At 39.1% G+C, this 20,969-nt stretch overlaps 1 protein-coding gene across 1 annotated transcript in view; it reads right to left on the bottom strand.

Moving 5' to 3' along the window:
- Nucleotides 1-11,441, bottom strand: part of LOC149303055 (EGF-like repeat and discoidin I-like domain-containing protein 3) — a 168,901-nt gene extending 157,460 nt beyond the window's left edge. The window contains exons 1-3 of the mRNA XM_089481815.1: nucleotides 11,387-11,441; nucleotides 10,234-10,362; nucleotides 6,974-6,976 (exon numbers count right to left, since the gene is read on the bottom strand). Coding sequence (XP_089337941.1) covers nucleotides 6,974-6,976; nucleotides 10,234-10,362; nucleotides 11,387-11,441 — 187 coding nt within the window. The remainder of the gene's footprint in view (nucleotides 1-6,973; nucleotides 6,977-10,233; nucleotides 10,363-11,386) is intronic.
- Nucleotides 11,442-20,969: the final 9,528 nt, after the last annotated feature.

Genomic DNA, 20,969 nt, shown 5'->3' with positions numbered 1-20,969 from the left:
AACACCCTCAGGTGGCCGCCAGTTCCCTTTATCCTGTTAGGAAGAAGGAAACTGATAAAAAAAAAACTGCAGAAAGAATCTCACAATGTTGTACTTGTTGATAAGTTATATCCTCCATTGCTTACTAACAATGATATGACTATTGATGATTTGATATTTAATCCTCCCCCTTATAATCATGTTGCCCCTGGAGCTGATGCTCCTGTCCATTCTGTCCCAACACCCTTTTCATCTCTATCACCCTTATCCCAATCTACTGCTTCCCCTCCTCCTCTGCACCCAATTTCCCCTCCTCCTTCTATTGATGTTAAACACCCCTATGATTTAAGAAATACAGATAAAACTGTTAAAGTAAAACAGATTGCTTCGAGCACAGAAAGCATGTATCCTATGAGAGAAATAGGACAAAGGGATAATGCTGGTGTTCCCTTTACCATTCATCACCCTTGGGCACCGGGAGAACTGTTAGTTCTAAAACAACAATTTCCCCGTCCTGGAGATGATATTACTAAATTTTGTGATGTTTTGAAAGGACTGATGACTGCTTATGACCCTGTTAAACGAGATTATGATCAATTGTGGCAGATTATTTTAACCAGTGCAGAGTTTACTAGTTTTAAAGCAGTGTTTCCTAAAGTAGTACATGACTTGAATTGGGATACAGATGTTGAATTGGTAGAGCGCAATGCTGCCGCACGCAAGACATTGAATGATAATATTATTAAAGCTTTTGTTGAAGGATTTCCTCAGAACACTGACTGGACTAAGATTAACACTGCTTCACAGGGTAAAAATGAAAGTGTTGAAGAGTTTGCGGATAGAGTTAAAAAGTTGGTGAAAGCATATAGTGGTGTGAATGACCCAGAGAGAAACACAGAACCTATGATAGTTGCTGCATTTGTGAAAGGATTGTTACCAGAGGTAAAGAAGGGAGTAAAAAGAGTGGTGATTGGTTGGGAAGAGAAGAGTTTAAAAGATGTGGTCTCTGCTGCAAAGCATTTTGAGAAATATAAAGAGGATTCTAGAGAAAGGCAGAGAGTTGCTGAAGTTAAGGAGTATAGAGCTGCAATGAGAGCAGTGGTCTCTGCTTCACAGCCTGTGGCTGGAGGGGGAAGTACTGATCAGTTGGTGCAGCAACCTGGAGGAAACGTGACATGTTATAATTGTGGCAAACTTGGTCATATAGCTAGGAATTGTAAATTCCCAAAAAAAAAAAAAAAAAAAAAGAATGTGAATAATGGTGAAGGTTATAGCTTTGACAGACGGCAGTTCTCTAGTGCAACCGGTCAACAGAGAGCAAAGTGGGTACCCCCACTATACAGACAGGACCGTAATGTACGAGATTGACTAGTTAACACTGATACCCATGCTCCTGCTGTTTCTGACTCATTCCCCACTATAACGGCTGAAGATGAAGGCCCATTTATTAAAGCAAAGGTACAAGGTAAAATACTGAAATTTTTGGTAGACACCGGGGCTCACCGCTCCTGTCTGTCTAAAGACTGGATAGGGAAATTTCCCTTAAGCTCAGATCTGCCAGTTCTTGTAAAAGGTGTTGGTGACAAAGCAATTCCTCACCCTGTTTCTCAGCCTCTAAACTTTCAATTGACAGGAATAAATTTACAAGTAAAATTTCTCGTAAGCCCCACTTGTCCCATAAATTTGCTAGGAAAGGACTTGCTGTGTGATATGGGTTGAACCATATCTTGCACTATTCTATTGTTTTAGAACTTCCTGAGTATGAGGAATTGTATTTGGGTAGGTTAGAAGAAGTGATCAAAGATAGAAAATCGATGTCTACAATTGATTTTGATATTGCATATCCATTGACAGAGCAGGTTATAAATGATATGTGGAAAGGGCTACCTAAATGGGTATGGGCAGTCCCAGGTGATTCTGCAGGGTTGATTTGGGAAGAACCCAGGTTAAAATAAAATTAAATTTTATTCCCAAATTGATGAGAAAACTCAACAATATTGGGAACAAAAGGGGGGAGTGGAAGAAAATGGTTTTTGGCATGGCCCTCAAATTTTTCAACATTTACCAGCTTTACCTACTGATTTGACACCCTATATTATCAGACTAGTGCATGGCCTGAGTCATGTGTCTAGTGAAGCAACGGTTAAAGCTATACAAGCTGATTGGTGGGCCCCAGGTATACGGCCCCTTGTTAAAGAATATTGTGAACAATGTGTTATTTGTCAACAGCACAATGTGGGTAAGCGAGTACACATACAAGGGCATGGGAGGACTCTGTGTCCCATGGGACCCTTTAGAAGTTTGCAAATTGACTTTATTGAAATGCCAAGATCTTTGTATTATAAATACGTCCTTGTTATTGTGTGTACATATTCCCGCTGGATAGAAGCCTACCCATGCCAACGTGCAGAGGCAAGAACAGTAGCAAAGAAACTACTACAGGAATTTATTCCTAGATATGGTATACCTCTGCACATCTTTTCAGATCAAGGAACGCACTTTACTGCTGATATAGTACAGGAGCTTGCTAGAGTTTTAGGTATTGTGTACCATCTGCATTGTCCATATCACCCTCAGAGTGCAGGAAAAGTAGAAAGAGCTAATGGAGTCTTAAAAAATAAGATTAGCAAAATATGCGCAGAAACTCATATGCTCTGGCCAGAAGCTTTACCCTTAGCATTAATGTCTATGCGAGACTCAGCTCATGCAGCCATAAAAGTTACACCTCACAAGCTCATAATGGGACGTCCTATGCTAGCAGCTAATTCACTAGAAGTATTAGTGCATGATCATGCTATGATAGATGACACGATTAGCGTGTATTGTAAGACTTTAATGAAGTCCTTTAAGTCTCTCAAATCACAGGTGCAAGCAGTGCGCACGGACACAGAAGACGACAAACCAATTCACCAAATCCAACCAGGAGAATACGTATTGGTCAAGAGTTTTCAAAGAAAGAAAGTTCTTCAACCTCGCTGGAAAGGCCCATATCAAGTCTTGCTTGTAACTAACACAGCTGTAAAGGTAGCCGAGATTGCTTCTTGGATCCATTGCAGCCATTTAAAGCTTGTCCCGATTCCAAGGAAATCAACAAGTTAGTCCTCCAACAGGCACAATAATCCTAGCTGACTAACCAACGTGGGAAAGCCGAGAAAGGCCAAGAGGCCACTCGTGAAACCATGCAGCAAGATATTGGAAAAGCCGAAAGAAAGATCTTAATGTTTTTTGCATGTCTTGTTATATTGTTTATGGGATTGTGCATGTCTGTAGAATATTTGTATCAGTCTAATACAGAAGTTGTCAACTCTATTGTCAGACACAAAAGGGAGGAGATTAGAGTACCATGGGAGAAAGATAATTCGTATATTGAGATAAGCAAAATTTTTTATAAAGCTTCAGGTGTTAATCAGTCATGTTGGGTATGTGGGTTTGTTCCACATACCGCAGACACTCCCTATATTGGGTATCCCTATACTAAGTCAGAAATTTCTCAAGAACTAAAGAATGGGTTTAGTTTTATAAAGCCTGAAATTGGAGATTATTCTGATAAAACAAGGAGATTAACCCTGATTAATACAGCAGATCAAGGAGGATTATGGGTACAAAGAAAGGTAGGAGAAAATTTAGTAGGAGACTCTAAATTAAATTTAAGTAGCACTTGTGTCAGATATAATTTCACCGATTATGAGTCAGATGGATATTTCTGTACCAATGACTCTAATGAACTGAACGTTGCAGAAAAGGCAATGTGGGCCCCATCTAATGATAACTGCAGGAATCACAGTTTACCCCGAAGCATCTATTGGCTATGCGGTAAGTGGGCTTATAGAATACTACCCTGCAACTGGAAAGGAAGTTGCTATTTAGGGCGAGTGTTGCCTGCTTTTACCATAAGAAAGGATCTACCAAACGGAAGACTGAGAAATCGGAGACGTGTCAATGTAAAAACCAGTACGACTGAAAATGTTCTTCTATCTATATTTCCCCAGATAGGAGTGGGATTGGCTTTAAAAAAGATAAATGAATTAGCTGAAGTATTAGATAGTGCCTTGAACTATTCCAGTGATGCCATCTCCATATTAAATGCTGAACAAATCCAAATTAGAATGATGGCCTTACAGAACAGAATGGCTTTGGATTATATTTTAGCATCTAAAGGAGGCGTGTGTGCTTTAGTTAAAGATCATTGCTGTGTGTTTATCAAAGACAGAAGTGGGGAAATAGAAACTGACTTAGATAAAATTGGAGTAATCCAGAAAAAACTACGTCAAGTTAATGAGGAATGGGATCCATTTGGCCTTGAAAGATGGCTCGGTTCACTTGGAGCAAAACTGGTGACTGGTATGATTGTGGCTTTGTTTGTTATTGTATGTGTGTATGTTTTCTTTCTACTAATTAAGTCGCTGAGTGTAAAGTGTACTGGCACTAGCCACGCAATGCCTTTGTTGGAAGGTGAAGAATCCCCCGATTTTAAAGACCCGGAAACTCTGGATGACACATTGTATGACGATCCACATGAAAAGGAAGTAATGGACGCATGGTTCGCTATGCAACGAGCTTCATCACGTCCAAAAACAAATTATTGATTACTTAACAGAATCTGTTAAGAATAAAAAGGGAGGACTGTGAATATTGAATATGTGCCTTCAGCTTCTCAGCAGATATTTTTATGTTAACCCTGAGTGTCCTTTTCTGTGTGACTCTATGTGAAATGAAAGGTTAAGAGTGGACAGGTGGTTGGCTATTTCTTGCTCCAAGTAAGTTAAAAGAAACTGACCAAGTCTATTCAAGGACCACAATGAGGGGGGTCAGAAGTGATTGATTATCTCAGCTGCAAACATGGTCTTTGCCATAAACTGACCATAATAGGATGAATGGTTTTCTGTATCTTTCTGTGTGTATATTTCAGGACACTGATTATTTGCCACGTAGACAGATTTTAGCACGTAGCTGTCTTGTTTGTAAAAGGTATATAAGACATGTGTTGTTTTCATTGAGGAGAGAGTAGTCTGGCTGATGACACTCCCTCGTGTGCACGAGCAATAAAATCTGCTTATTCAACTCTTTTGGGAAGAATCTGTGTCTCAAAGTTATTGAGCATTCACAGGGTCTACGAGTTTTGTAGAGAATTTGGCCTTTTTGGAGTTACCTTTATAGCACTAACTATGGTTTCTGCTTCATCCATACAAAATTAGTACTTTACGCAAGTATGTTGCACAAGCACAGTGGAACACTTGAATGTATAGTTAGATGAGAAGAACAACCATGAAGAGGCAGTCATTTTGCGAGATTTTAACAATTTTATATTTGTTTTAAACATTGTACAGCCCCAAATGACCGTGAAAGTTTAAACACCACATTTTATAGAATCTAATAGCATACGTATGGTAAAGGTTTTTCCATTCTACCCACAAATCTGCAATACAGATCTCAAACAATGAGAAGGACAAATTATGTGCTAATTATAAACCTCAAGCTCATAGCAGATTGTAAGCTCACAAGAGTAGCTCACAAGAGTAGAGCCCTCATTTCTTTTTTTATCTCAATGTCTCATCTACTGTTAATACTGTATATTGTTATTTTTAATGTTGTTCATTGTAATAGCACTATGAAATTTGCTGAAGCTTTGAAACTGAAATGTTGTAATAATAATAACAATAATAATAATCATGTAATAAAAAAATACCCCACATTTATCTCGTAGAACATTAAGCCCTCATATACTCACAACAAATAATATGTGTTGAGAAAAAAATCCTATCAATGTGTAATGTGATATAAATATTTACCAAGCTAAAATGTGTTTCCATTACAGTCTTCAGCAAATCAAACAAAAACCACAATCTTAATATGTCTCTATGCAAAACAAAAGACACTCGCATCAATACTTTGACTCTACGTTGAAGTGGCTCATTTCTCATAGACAAGGATCATTACACAGTGAAAACATTATATGTTCTGCTGTTTATAAACAGAACTTAAGCTACAGTGAGATCATTTTGATTATTTCCTTGAGGTTGAATGATAAAATGCTCTACTTTAAAGAATAATAAATTATTACATTATTGAATATTTTGTTCCATCATAGCATAGTACAATCAATATCGAAGTTGAGAAATGTGAAATACTTCTTCTCAGGCAATTTTTTTTCCCCTGATGTGTTTATCTGAAAGCCAGTATCTTGCATACTTGTATTTACTGGTTTTTTTTTTATTTCTGTATTAGATAATTCGTAAAAAAAAACCCCCAAAAAAACAATTATATACGGGTTGAAAATATAGCAAAGGATTTTGTAAATATAATCACTTTATTACAGTCACTATATAGAACCTTACAGAATATTCCGCTATACTGATGGAGATTCCCCATCTGGTATAGCATAAGTAAGCCAAAATATGTGAAAATATTCTAATATTCAACTACTTCTTAGTTGAGCTAATCACAAATGTATGTACAAAAAAATGACAAACTCATAAGTCAGATAGACTTACTACAAATAAATACATACATTAAACAAACCATTTCAATTGCCCAGTGAAATATCCAACAATATTATGTAATATAACTACAACAGCTCTACACTGTATAGTTAATAGAAATGTGCAAATTGGTTAAAAATGATTCATTTTTGACCCATTAATTTTTGGATAACATATTTTGTTTTCCTGCCCATTCGTTTCAGACAAAAATTGGGGGCGTGTTTAGTTGGGAAATTAAATATGTTGTTATTCACTCGTCATGCCCTCATTTTCGTTCACACTCTTATGCTCTCTGAATGTCTCCCTACATTCTCTGTTGGCCACTTCTGCTTTCGTGTCTCGCAGCTCCATTTCGGTGTCTCAAATCTTCTTGTTCTGCATTGTCTTGTTCTCCTCTCTTTTTTCTTCTCTCTTCTTTCTTTGTCCACATATCCTCAACCTCTCGGCAAACTTCCACCAAAATGGTAGAGCTTCTGGTGACGTCTTCTCCCTTTGCCCTTTAATCAGCACGAGACTATCTTAGGTCATAATGGGAGAGATTCCAGTTGCGTCTTCTCTTCCAATTAGAGTATCAGGGTAGAGGATGTCACCAGAAGCTTCTCCATTTGTCATGTCCGTGAAGATGCGGGATGTCATGTCTGTGGAGATGCGGACGTAGAAAGAAAAGAGAAAATTGAAGAGTATAAAATAGAAGAACAAGAAGGTGAAGAACAAGAAGATGCGAGGCACCGAAGCAGTTGGCAGAGAATGTAGGGAGGCATACAGAGAGGGTGAAAGAGTGAATGTGGATGAGAGTGTGAGAGAATGTGGGAGTGAAAAAGCAGGATAATATCACATTCGGAGCTTTTTGCTTCATTTTTGTCCATTTCATGGGGGTTCTGACCTTATTTTTGGAGATTCATACAAATTGGTGAAGTTGGCAAACTGGCACAAGTTTACAGCACTCCAAACGCATACTGGTGCTGGAAAGAATATGCCCCTGTCAAAGTACTGCTCGTTCCAGTTTACCCTGCCTGCTCCTGCCCTTTACCTCGGCTTTGCTTCTCGGTTATCCTGCGTGCTCCAGCCCTTGACCTTGGCTTCGTCTGTGTCGCCTAATCTGGTTCGTGCCCAGGCTCTGCATTGTGGATTCCCAGCTGCTGATCCTGACCATTGCATGCAACCAAGATGCAATCGAAGGCCTTCAGCTTTAATTCATGGTGTGGAACAAAAATATTGTATGAAATGATTAAAAGTGGTAACCAATTTCATACACAATCCCCTTATTCCAGGGGCTCAATTGCAATTGGAGAAATCAATGCAATCATAAATAAAATGTTCGTCTATAATACTTTGTAGAGAATTTCTTACAGACAATGACTGCTTGAAGACTGTAATGCATGAACATGCTGGGTTTTCTCCTTTGTGATCCTTTGCCAGGCCTTTACTACAGCTATCTTCAAATGTTTGTATGTTTTTCTGCCTTAAGTTTTTTCTTCAGCAAGTAAAATGCATGCTCGGGTTGAGATCAGGTGATTAACTTGACCAGTGCAGAATATTCTGCTTTGTGTCAGGACTCGGGTGATCAGGTCGGGTAGGAGCCCATGCGCAGGGGATACTTGGGGTTCAGTATGTAACCCACGGTGCATGATTATGCAAACAAAGACACCACAAGCAGAATTCCAGGTAATGTAGTGTATTTTATGTATAACAGGACCAGCAAATAAGGGTAATACAGTCAAAGCAAGAAACCGGACGTATGGCAAAATAAATACCGGTAATAAGTCTTTTGACAGGGAGCCCGCTTGGAAGGACACAATAGCAGGGAGTCCACTTGGAAGGACACAATAGCAGGGAGTCCACTTGGAAGGACACAATAGCAGGGAGTCCACTTGGAAGGACACATTAGCAGGGAGTCCACTTGGAAGGACACAATAGCAGGAAACCAGGAACAGTACAGGTGCAGAGCCACAGCAGGAAGGTCCATAGACTTCAATACAAAGGCCCCGACTGAAGGGCAGGGCAGGTTTATAAAGGCAGGGTAATCCAGGTAACAAGGCCCAGCTGGATGTAGACTAGGGCTCAACCCAGGTAACAAGGCACACCTGAGTTCTGAGTGCTCCAGAGGGCGGAGGGTGGCCACTAGTGGTCGCAGATGTAAACGCCACAGGTATAAAAAAGCCATGGTTCAGGTAGCGAAAAATTGGTTCCTGACACTTTGCCTTAAAAAACTTGTGGGTTGCTTAAACAGTATAACATAGTAACATAGTAACATAGTTCATAAGGTTGAAAAAAGACCAAAGTCCATCAAGTTCAACCTATATACATATTGTGTCCCTACTGTGTGTATCTTTTGGTTCATTGTGTATCTGTAAAGTGAAGCACCGTCCAATCAAATTTGCTGAATTATACTAAATCTGAGCAGGCAATATATCCCTATACACTTCAGAATTCATCCGGCTGTTTCTGTCTTCTGTCACTTCATTAATAAACACTAATGAACCAGTGCCCCTTGAAGCCATGCACGCCCATTCCATCACACTGCCTCCACCATGTTTTACAGATGATGTGGTATGCTTCAGATCATGAGCCATTCCAAGTCTTCTCCATATCTTTTTCTTCCTATCATTCTGGTACAGGTTGATCTTAGTTTTATCTGTCCGAAAGAATGTAGTTCCAGAACAGGGCTGGGCTGACAAAGTCTAATCTGCCCTTTCTATTCTTGAGGCTTATGAACGGCTTGCACCTTACGGTAAACTGTTGATTTTAGCCACTCCTAATGTTCCTGCCGTCTCTCTAATGTTTTTTTCTTTTTATGCAGCGTAAGGATTGGTCTGTTTGACTTGCATTGAGAGCTTCTTTGACCGCATGTTGAGGGTTCACAGCAACAGCTTTTAAACGCAAATCCCACACCTCGAAACAACTCCAGACCATTTATCTGATTAACTGATGAAGAGGTAAAGAAGGAATAGCCCACACCTTTCCACAAAACAGCTTTTGGGTGCAATTACTTTTAGTACCTTGAAAAAGAGGGGGCTACATTAAAGAGCTGTAATTCCTAAACCGTTCCTCCAATTTGGATGTGAATACTCTCAAATTAAAGCTACGAGACTGCACTATTAATTTTTGATCTGTAAATTTTTTTTTGGTAAACAGTCGAAATTGTGTCAATGCCCAAATATTTCCGGACCTAACTGTAAGTGCCCGCCCTGGGTATTTGGCAAGCTGGGGTACTTAGGGATTCACAAAGTGATTTTAAAGTTTCTGATAGGTATATCATGTATAGGTTAAACTTTATTTTATCTCATGTTGCAACCTTATTAACTTTGCAACTATGTAACAAGCAAAATCTAGTGATTCTAGAATGATTTTACCTTCACGTTCAACGTCAACTATTTACATAGTAAAATAAAAAACTGAGTATTTACAGAATTAAAGTAAATCAGTCACCTGTACAAATGTTATCACAGCATGTACATAATATAATTATATAATTATATAAGCCTATGCTTTTAATGTGTAGTTGTAGTGTCACTTTCTAAATAAATAAATCTAAGTAGATATTTTCTTTTATTCCATCTGGTTTTAATTAAATAATATAAAAACAAAACACAACACCATAAGAAGTATTACACTTCCAATGGCAACCACCTATCAACACCTGCTCCATGTATAACATTTTTTACATATGACTATAAGGTATAAGGTAAGGGATCAGATGCAGTGTTTGGGAAAAGTTGCAGGTCACGTATACAAAAATAATGCTACACTTTTTTTCCGTTAAGATTGCACTTACCAACCTCCACAATACTAGAACAGTTGGGTTCATTGTAGCCAGCTGGACACTCACATGTAAAGGTTTCATCGGATAAACCAGACAAACAGATTCCCCCATTGAGACATGGGTTCTGGTCACACACATCACCTATAATTTTGAACATAGAAAATATACATTAATTTGTTAAACAAAAAATACATCATACATGCATCCATAATTTAATGTTATGACTCAATGAATATAAAATGAAAAGTTCACCTGTTGAACTTGCTAAATCACATTTTACTGGAAGACATCACATTACTAATCACAAGTTCACACAAAATGAGCTGCAGTTCCAGTATTTTATATTGTCAGCATTATATTTATAAATGGCTTTATTAGCAAAGTTATTTTCAGCTGGAGTGTTAGGACACCCTAGAAGGCAACTAGCAGCCTTTTCACAAGTATTTATTTAAGCAGAAACCACTTGACGGATGAACCTATTTAATTAAGGATGAAATCAGCGTTTACATCCAGGTATGTGAACAATGCTATTATAGAACATGCTAAATCCTTAAACTGCCTTAAGGATTGTTTCCTGCTACAAGAAACATTGCTTACATGGAAGCACACATGGCAGAAAGTGTGCCTCTGTATCTAAATAAGAAGGTCCTCCAGAATGAATATCTTTGATTACATAACCATGTCTCCTTTCCTGGCATTAGCTGCTGGGTTGGGCTGCTTTGGCGGTATATCTGCATGAAACTTATACACGAGGTAAAGGTCTGTAAGTCTAAGACACAAAGTGGGACAGAATCTGCTGAATCAGTGACTTAGATGATAGATTGGTACTTAGAAACTAAAACAAATTGGAAATGTGGTGGTATTAAATAGTTAAAAATAAAAAATAAAGAACTGGTGCACATCTGCACCATAGTTTTGAACACAGAATTAAGAAAATATCTTAATATTATATTCCATTCAGTTATACTAAGGCGTCTCATTTTTACTGTATTTGTATGGGTACAGTTCCCTAACACCCAATGTAGCTAATGCTGGTATATGATGTCATATGATGTCTCAGAAGATTGTGTAGAACGTGAACACGATATGATACAGTGGTTTGTGCTAACAAATGCTTTGACCTAATTTCATTCCCATTATTTCCTAGCATGATAATTATAAATACGGTCTACGATTCTAGTCCATGTGGGCCTCCAGTTGCTTGCTGGTCCTCGGGACATGATTAATTATCTAACTACTATGTTTTCTTCTGAATATGAAAAATGTACAAAAGGTGCCCACTTTGTATAAATTAAATTACATTTTTTTATTTGTTATTTCTGCTAAAACTACAAATCATTGAATATCTAAGCATCAAAATAATGCATTCATTCATCGGTTTTTAACTTTATTGTTGCTACTGCCTGTTAGTACACTTCAAACCTAATCAATAGTGTAAATAGTTAATTTCAAGGTACTAATATATTAGCTTACACTAATTCTGTAGGGGCAACAAGAGATTCCCCAAAGGACAAAAAGATACATAATATTCACTAGGGCTGCCCAATATTTTCACGCTCAGAGAACACACAAAACAGGCAAAGCTTAAACGATTATATCCTCCACCAGTTATACTTAATGTTGTGTTAAATAGAGTACATTATAAACCCTTAAATATACTGCATTATGAACCCAGCTGTTCCTTCTGAATATAGCATAATACACAGTACATTTCAACTCGCTAACATTTAAATGCTCCAACATAAAACAGATGAAGATCTAGTTCTCCTTCGAGATTTACCTTTAACAGCTTGGATATACAAAAACAGCGGACCCTCAACTGTGTTCACTTTACATAAAGAGTCTGATGTTTTATTCTTCACAGTTAAAGGTACCCTTCTGACTACATATGCGACTTAATGCAACTTTTAATGCGGCAGTATCCTTTATATGGATTCTGTATGATTTTTTTTGCCCCACCACTCCTGATCCTTATCAGAGATGTGTCGGACCAAATGCATCTCGTTCTGAGATTTTGCCTGTATTTACCTATAACCTACTCTTTCAAGGTCTCCAAGGGTCTCAGGAGACCCCCATGTGCACAAGTGTGAAGCATCCCCCTTCAATTTCAATGGGAGAGCTTTTCGGCCTGCTGAGGGGAAAGTAGATCCCTTTCAGGCAGAAGCCAAACATATATAAAACTTTGTCAGCGATCCTTCAAGCACTAAACTATAGACTGCAAACTAAATTTCATATGGATGAAATGCAAACTATTTTAACTGAAAAACATAGTTTGGTATATTTTTAGTCCAAGGAATATAACCCTCTAAATGTAAAGGCATTTTTACTATTATATCCTTTTATAAGCGCAATTCCATCCCTTTTTACAAAAAAATCTGAAATCAAAAATAGTATTAAATCTGGAGAGTCATGATTTCTGAAAAGAAAATTGTAATTATTATTAAACATTAATGACAAAAAATGGTATTATAGTGTATCACCGAAGAAACATCCAATGCAACATTTTTGTCATTGCTTCCACAGTTAATATGTTTGCTTAAAAGGTTTTGTGAGATAAAATAGTCCTCAAATCATAATAAAGGCTTAATTTTGTAAAACAAGAGCGGACGTTCTGCACGTATTCTCTCAAACACCCAGCAAGTTCAAATCTCACATCTTAAAATTAATGCAGATTCAATTTCTCAGTTCATTTCCCCCCTAGGTAAACTGAATCAGCATATTCTCCAAGACAGTGCCCCAGAAAGGCCTCCAGCAACACTTAGGAAAAAAGCAACTCATGATAAAAAAGATACAGCATGAAGGTTACAAAATCCATTGCAAGCAACAGTCCCTGTAGTCTTTACGCTAGCAATGCCCTTTCTACTCTTCTCAAAACTTGGTCATGTAGTTGAAACTACAGCTTTTTTATTTGATGTTGTGATAACTACCTGCAAGGATAATTCCAAGCTTTCGTGCTAAAAAAAAAAAATGACCTGCTGAGCTTGCACTTTCGTTGCAGAATTATGTTTTGTTAAGAGCTGTAATAAGAGTATACATTACTATATTTACAAAGGTACTCGCACACTTCCATTTTCATTGTGCATTGAAAGCGCTGCTTGCATCGCATTCATGTTAATGAAAAGGCTCTTCCTTAGTTTAAAAAAAAACATTAGTCATATTTGTGCTGATCCCATAAGGCTAGACCGTAACCCCTTAAGGACAATGGGCGGTCCCTAAACCCATTGAAAACAATGGATTTGTCATTAAGGGATTAAACCTAATGACACTATATAACATATTTGGAAACCTAACGCTCACATCCATAAGAGTTTGTTGGACAATCACAATTCCTGGGCATTAATGTGGAGTTGGCCACCCTTTTGGGCTATATCAGCCTGACTGGAACTAAGTGGACTAGCTTAAACCCTGAAACAGCCCTAGACCATTATCCTTCCTCCAACCACCTTTCCAGTAGGTACTGTGCATTCTCTTCTCATTCACCAAACCCAAATCCGTCCATCAGACATCCAGATAGAGAAGCTTGATTCAAATAACAGAATCTGGTTTTTGTTCTCCAGAGCCCACGGGCAGTGCTCTTTACATAGTAAACTTTGGCTTGTGTGCCTCTGCCATGGAAACCCATATTATATATATATATACACACACACAGATACAGGGTAGCAATGTATACATACAGTGTATACAGTGGCCAGCAGCATACTGAAGGATCAGCCCTGCCACATGAGGGCAGTAAACATAAGTTTTGCAAAGTTAGACAAATTCCTCTTTAAAGTCTACCAGGACTCGTCATTTACTATTAGCTTACTGATTTTCTAAAAAATACAGTACTTACAGTATAGATACAGTAGTTATTAATTTCCTTTGCTATGGAATCTTCAGGCCTTCTGTCATTATGCTCTGTTTAATAATTATATTACACTTTATTTATAGAATAAAATAATATAGAATAAAATGAATGATAGTAAAATTATTATTATTATTAGATCATTATTAAAATGCAATGAAAAGGCACAATAAGGTGGTTTTGCTGTCTTGTAACTTAGGGATTCTAACTTCAATATTCAGGGTAACTACCTTGGAGGCAAAAGCATTTTATAACCTAGACAAATCAATGCAGAAGGACAGATACTAGTTAACATTTATGACCCTCCAATGAACTATCATAGGCTTCTATTTCACTGTATTGAGCTAGATACCATCCATCCCATCAAAATCATAAATCACAAGCAAGGGTTTGCATTATGCATTTTATACCAGCAAAGTTAATGATATATTGTTTGGGCTCACATAGCAAATATATAGATAATTGAATAATATACTTTATCACCATGTTGAAACTTTTCTGGATATTATTCCACAATACACTTATTGATGCCTGTACGCAGCCCCTATGTACACTGAAGACACAAAACCTTGGAGCGGTGCAATAACACAAACAACACACTATTGAAATATAATAAAAAAAGAAGTATGAGTATCCTGCGTGTGAGAACTGATGACATAAAGAATGTATGGTGGGCTCTGCATACTGATGTGTGGGATGTCATCATGTTTTAGAATCACATTAAAGCAGTGATCTAGAGTGTTTGGGACAATCTATTGAGGAAGGTTACATTGGTAAGTGATAGGCACAATGTACAAAAAACTTGCAGGATAATGATATGAACGTACAACAGCCGCCTTTGTATTAGCACTTTGAATGTGGCATTCACAAATTATTTTATGTCACGGGGTCAGGTAGCGAAGGAGGATCCAACTATGCAGATATGTGGACGTAGCGCAGTCCAGTAAACAGTCCGGTTAAAGGGCAACGGCAAATCAGCGAGGTCAAAAACGTATCCGAGGTCGAGGTAGGCAGATCAGAAGCATAAATGATATAAACAGGTCCGGGTCAGAGGCAGGCAGCGCAGAGTCGTAGTCAAAAAACAGGCAAAGGTCGGTACACAAGGCAATAGAGATATCTCAAGGAACAGCACACCCAAAAAGCAAAACACTTTGAACGGGTAACGTAAATGAAAACAAATGGCGTTTAAATAGAGAAGGCACTCACAGTTAGGCCGCGGCGTGGCGTCCGTGGCGTGCGCCGCGTGATGTCATAGCGGCCGCGGCAGACATCCGATCCGCGGTCCCGGCGGGCAAAGGAGGTGATGTGCCTGCACGTCCTCGGCGTGCCGGCACTTCCCCGAGCGAGGTTGTGGAGGCAGGACTACCCTGCTGCCGTCGGGTCGCGGCGGAGGTGGAGCCGCGACACCGACGTGACCTTACCGCACCGGCGGCGGTGACGGGCGCGCCTATCCGACGTCGGGTCGCGGCGGGGGCGGAGCTGCGACCCCGACGTGACCGCACGGCGTCATCGGCATGGAGGAGTGAGCCGCCGCGAGCACCCGAGGTACGTGCTGCGGCGGCGCGCGTGACATTTTATTATTATTATCATTTTGGTGCAAACCCATAAGCATGTTAATACATGGGGTGTGCTACTTGAGTTAATATGTTTATGTACCTTTTCACTCACTTATCTACTTTTTCAGTGTGACCGGTGCTTCCTAGATTTTTTTTTTTTTTACTATATATATATATATATATATATATATATATATATAAAAATATATATATATATATATATATATATATTGTCACTATAACATTTCCAGGTATTTTGTCCAGAAACATATCTGTGAATCCCCCTATATTGTTATCTTACTTTATTCAGCAACCATTGCCTGATCCCATAAATCTGAACAAAGACACAGACATCTAGCTATTCTGTAAGCACCACTCGGGGTTATGCAAACACTTTATTATGTTTCTTCCATGAAAATCGACAGAGACTATCACGCTTGCCATCTTTTGAGGGTCCTGGAGTGGGCACATGGTCCCTTGCACAAATTGTAGATAGCTATGGAGTCGTCGCTCCTGGGCATCCCTGTTGGTCACCTCCCGTGGCTGCAGCGGCATCACTCACGGGACCTTGCTCGGGCTCACCCCTTCATATCTGCGTCGTTACGAGTCCTGCATTCTCTCCATGTTAAATTGGGTCTGACGTCCTACCCATCACCACTGCGGAACAATCCTGATTTTCCCCTGGGACAGGCCCCGGGCACTTACTTGCAGACGGCCTTGACGGATTACGTCCCGCTCTCTAAGTTCATTGCTGGAAATCGTGTGCGCTCCCTGACCGACATATGCGGTGACTCGGGGCCCTCCTTCCTGGAACGCTTTCAGTACTGTCAACTCTCCAGTTATTTCTCGTTCCTCCTGGGGTCCGGCACGCCCGCTAGGGCTCCTACTCGTTTTGAATCACTGTGCACCAGACCTGAACTCCCGGCACATGGTGTTACTTTACCAACTCCTACTTCAGCACCTGAGAGCCGAGCCATTACGTTTTTAAAGTCTCTGGGAACAGATGTTGCACATTACGCTGGAACAGTCTGATTGCGACAAGATCTTTCTTTTGACTCACAAGTGCTCCGGACAAACAAAGGCGCAGGAGACTTCCTACAAACTCCTTACCCACTGGTACATGACGCCTGTGGCGCTCCATAGAGCTTTTCCCGACTCCTCCGACAAGTGCTGGCGCTGTGGTTTTGCTCTTGGTACTCTACTCCATATCTGGTGGGACTGTTCTAAGATTGCTCCGTTCTGGTCGAGTGTCCATGAGACGGTTCAAGGCCTTTCAGACGACCCTCCACCGTTCCTGCCTAGTTTTTACTTGCTCAGTCATACCTCTCAGTCCATTGCTGGCTTCAAAAAGTCGGTGACCCGTCATTTACTATCTGCTGAACGGTCGCTTATCCCTCTCCACTGGAAGGACGCTTCTCCGCCCGAGTCAATCAGGGTGTTTGAAGAGCTGGTGCTGCAATCCGAGGACCAATATGCGCAATATCTCCGGACGTGGTTTCACTGGCTCTCGTTTTTGGCGGACCCTCTTACTAAATCTCTCCTGCTGCAGTGATGGCGCTACTTTGTGATGTGAGCTGCTGGGTGCCGGGTGGGACCTCCGTCCCTGTGTGTGTGTTTTATTTTTTTTTTCCCTGGCGTTCCTTACCTTGATTCCTTTTTCCCTCCCGGGTGGGTGGTAGGGAGGTCCACTTGTCCTGTGTACTATGCCTTATCACGCCGCCTTTATTTACTTGGACGTCGCCGTTTCTTGTTTGCTCATATCTGATAAGACTGATTGTTATTCTCACTCTGTAAGGACCGCTGTGTCTACATGGCTGTCCAGATGCCGGTGTTACATTTGGTTCTGTAATGCCTTTGCCCGCTGCGTCGGGTATTCGTGCCCAGTTTTATCTCCTTGTGCCCTCCTCCCGCCCGTCCTATCCACCTTCACCCTGTTTCCCTTTTTGCCCTCTTCCTTTTCCCTGTCCTCCTGTTGTTCCTTGAAAACTAATAAAAATTATATTTACAAAAAAGAAAATCGACAGAGAAAAAAAATCAGCTTTAAGTCATATATAAAGTTCCACCATTTCCAAGATATTGACACTGATGGAAAAACAACTGCTTTAAGGAAATGTCAATTATGCCTGAAAGGGAGAAAATAATTCCATCCTGACTCTATAGGCAGTCAAAATAATCCACGGATCAACAATTTTCAATTAACTATGTGTACCCCAGAATAACGTTATTTCCCAAAAATGATCCAGTTAATAAATAAATGTGCCCACACTATTTTAGGTCACTGCCTATAAAGGTCTTCATACCAAAGCTTTATGGCCCCTACTGTGAAGAACACACTTCTCTGTGTTTTATGAAATGGAGACTCCTCTATTCTCAATCAGTGGCCTTTTGTATTTTGCTCTGTTCAGCTAGTAAAAACTAATCTTGAAAATGGAACACCAGACCTTGAAAGTATTTGTAGATTGTAATAGGGTCAGCCTTTAGATGACTTTTCTTCCTAGAGCAAGTAACTCCAATGTTGTTAAATGCTCTTCGTAAATTATTCTAAAAAAATAATAATGGGACAAGGAGAGCATATATCGGGAAAATGCTTTTTCTTTGCCACGTTTTCTGAACCAAATAACTAGCAAAGTCTGATTAACATTCTTAGGAGTGGATTGTATTCAGTCATAGCTTTTATATGTAGGGAGATTGGAGGATAGCAGAAGCTCAAGCAAGATGATGCTATTAGACAATGACATATACTTAATTTTTTTAGGTGAATGTTTAACTTTATGCTTGTGCTTTCAGTAACCATTTCTATTGAAAGTAGACGGGATGTAAAAATGATTACTCATGAACAGTTTTATAGTTTATGCAGATTTGGAGCTAGTTTCCAGCAACATTGGATTGTATTACAAGTGATCTGGATGATGATGATGATGATGATCACAATGTAGGTGATACAAAACCACTTCTATTAAACAGTAATATTACAATATGTTAAATATTAAATGTGGTGCCCAGAATTCGGTTAGTTATGCTGAGGTCGGTGACAGATTATCCATTTGGCACAAGAGGGCATAGAAAGTCTTCAGGTCAAGGGGGTGTATCAGGAAAACTGGTAAACAGGAGATCAGTCAAAATACAGAAGTAGCAGTTGTGCCTACTTTGTGTCCGAGGTATGCTTAATCCTACATAAAGTGAGTAGCATAATGATAATGGTAATGAATGTAGCCAGCAACCACTTGACACAGACAATAGATGAAGATGTAAGTTCTTCTGACAGCACTCAACAGAGAACATGGCCAGAGATACCCACCGTTGAAGAAGCTTTAATTATGCATAACAAAGCTTTATAGTATCTCCCATTTTATATATGCCATGATATCTCATCAAACCGAAATAATCTCTTTAAATTATTATTATAATTATGTCTTGTACTTTAAATGAAAACATGATTCTTCTCTATATATCTTAATAGCTCATTCATATTTAAATATTTATTAAGAACCTTCAAAATATGATAGCTAGTTATAAAAAGAAAACCATGGAAACCATATTTTCATAAGGGTTGTACGGAAGTACTAAAAGTGATTTATAAAGCGTGCTACTTTAACCATGTAGTCTAGGAAAACGCTAGCAATCACTTGGTCACAAGGAAGACCAGTGGACCTTTAATTCAAACTTAGATTAAAACTACATGCAGACATGGCAGAATTACTTCAATTAAAATTTTATTTCTACTTCTTGTCTCTTACGATTAACAAGATTAGAAATGTGAATCACAAACACTCAAAAGCTTAAAAACACCAAACATTAAATATCTATATTACCCTATTTGAAATACAACAAAAATTAAATCAATTGGACTTCACACAAAGATGCCACCTTAATAGTAGTGAGTTCCTTTTTATTTGAAAGAACATTTATCCATAGAGGCTTGCTTCATAAACCCAGACCGATACGGTTGTACTAATGATACCTTTACAAGCTATATTGGGAAATTGTATCAATATTTAAGACCGGGACATTCTTCTTCAGGTCTTGCAGCGATTACAAAACTAGTCATCTTCCTCGTCCTGGTGAATGATGTAGAAAAAGAAGCATTATGAAACCAGACATAAAAAGACAGAGTTTGCTGTTGTTCAGATGCTTTACATCTGTTTTTAGAGATGATTTTTGAATTTGCTTGCTATAATGAAGAGTGCAAAACTACATCATCAGTGATGGCCTACTTAATCTTTTCTCCCTGAAACTCATTAATGTGTATTGATCCCTTTCACTCCAGCTCTGAGAGTATAAGCTGAGTCTCCAAACACATAGCTCAGTTATCTGTCTCTCTGGCTTTTATGTACTAAGCTAGCATTTTCATTTGATGGTTTTGTTTCTATTACTCCATTATGTTGCCAAATATTTTATGAGCGTCTATGGGAAGATTTGGAGCTATTAACTAGTGATAACCCAACTTTGCTGTATTTCTATTCTCACCCTCGGCACAAATGCATCATGTTTCTTTCCCAATTCTTTTTCCCTTCCTTCTGTTGCTAAGAGTAAATCAATTAATACATATATTTATACAGCTTTGTCAGTTTTTTCCACATGATATGTTCCTTCTTTAACACATGCCCCAAGCTTTTTAATTACTCAAGCAACACCTTGTTATACACAAGATTGGATCCAAAACCTACAAACCAGCGCAGCACTTTGGTTTGTAACAAATTAGTATAATGTACGTATCAAAAAAAGATGAAGGTGCTTGTCACACCAACTTGTGCAGTGCATACATGGACTTGCTACTTGGTAGAGATGGTATGGCCAATTTCAGTATGAGAGGGGTTAATTTGATTGTACAGTCATGTGGTGCCAAAAGGTCTTGTGAGATAAATGTGTCCTTTGAAGCTCGGACTCCAACCGGGGCCTTCTACAGGGTGTTAGGTCCTGCAGTGGAGCTGCCGTTTTGTCTAGGTTCAAATGTAGACGACCATATGCCTGTTTCCCCCTCATAATACTGGATTCTTTGATATGCTAAGTGACCACTAGCAGTCAGGAAAACCATCTCATATCCAGGTCATATCCAACACATATCAATAATAACTCATATATTCATTATCATACCTCCTTGTGTGCATACCTAGAACGGGGAAAGCGCAGCCTACAAAAAGAGTACAAACATGACAGCGCAACGTAAACGGTTTGGAAGGAATTGTGAAGTCTATGATGGTCAGTCATATGTAGCAAGTGTGACATATCTATGGACTTCACAATTTACAGGAAATTCATAAATGCATGAATTATGGCTGTGGCGAGCACAGGAGGGACGATAAAATGAAAATAAGTTATTTTGACGGATATGTTTCCACTACTCAAGG

This window comes from Sceloporus occidentalis, unplaced genomic scaffold (assembly GCF_023333645.1).
Source record: "Sceloporus occidentalis isolate IW3139 unplaced genomic scaffold, rSceOcc1.0.p SCAF_16, whole genome shotgun sequence".
NCBI lineage: Eukaryota > Metazoa > Chordata > Lepidosauria > Squamata > Phrynosomatidae > Sceloporus > Sceloporus occidentalis.
The sequence above is the reverse complement of the archived record's forward strand: the minus strand, read 5'-3'. Positions and strand labels throughout refer to the sequence as shown.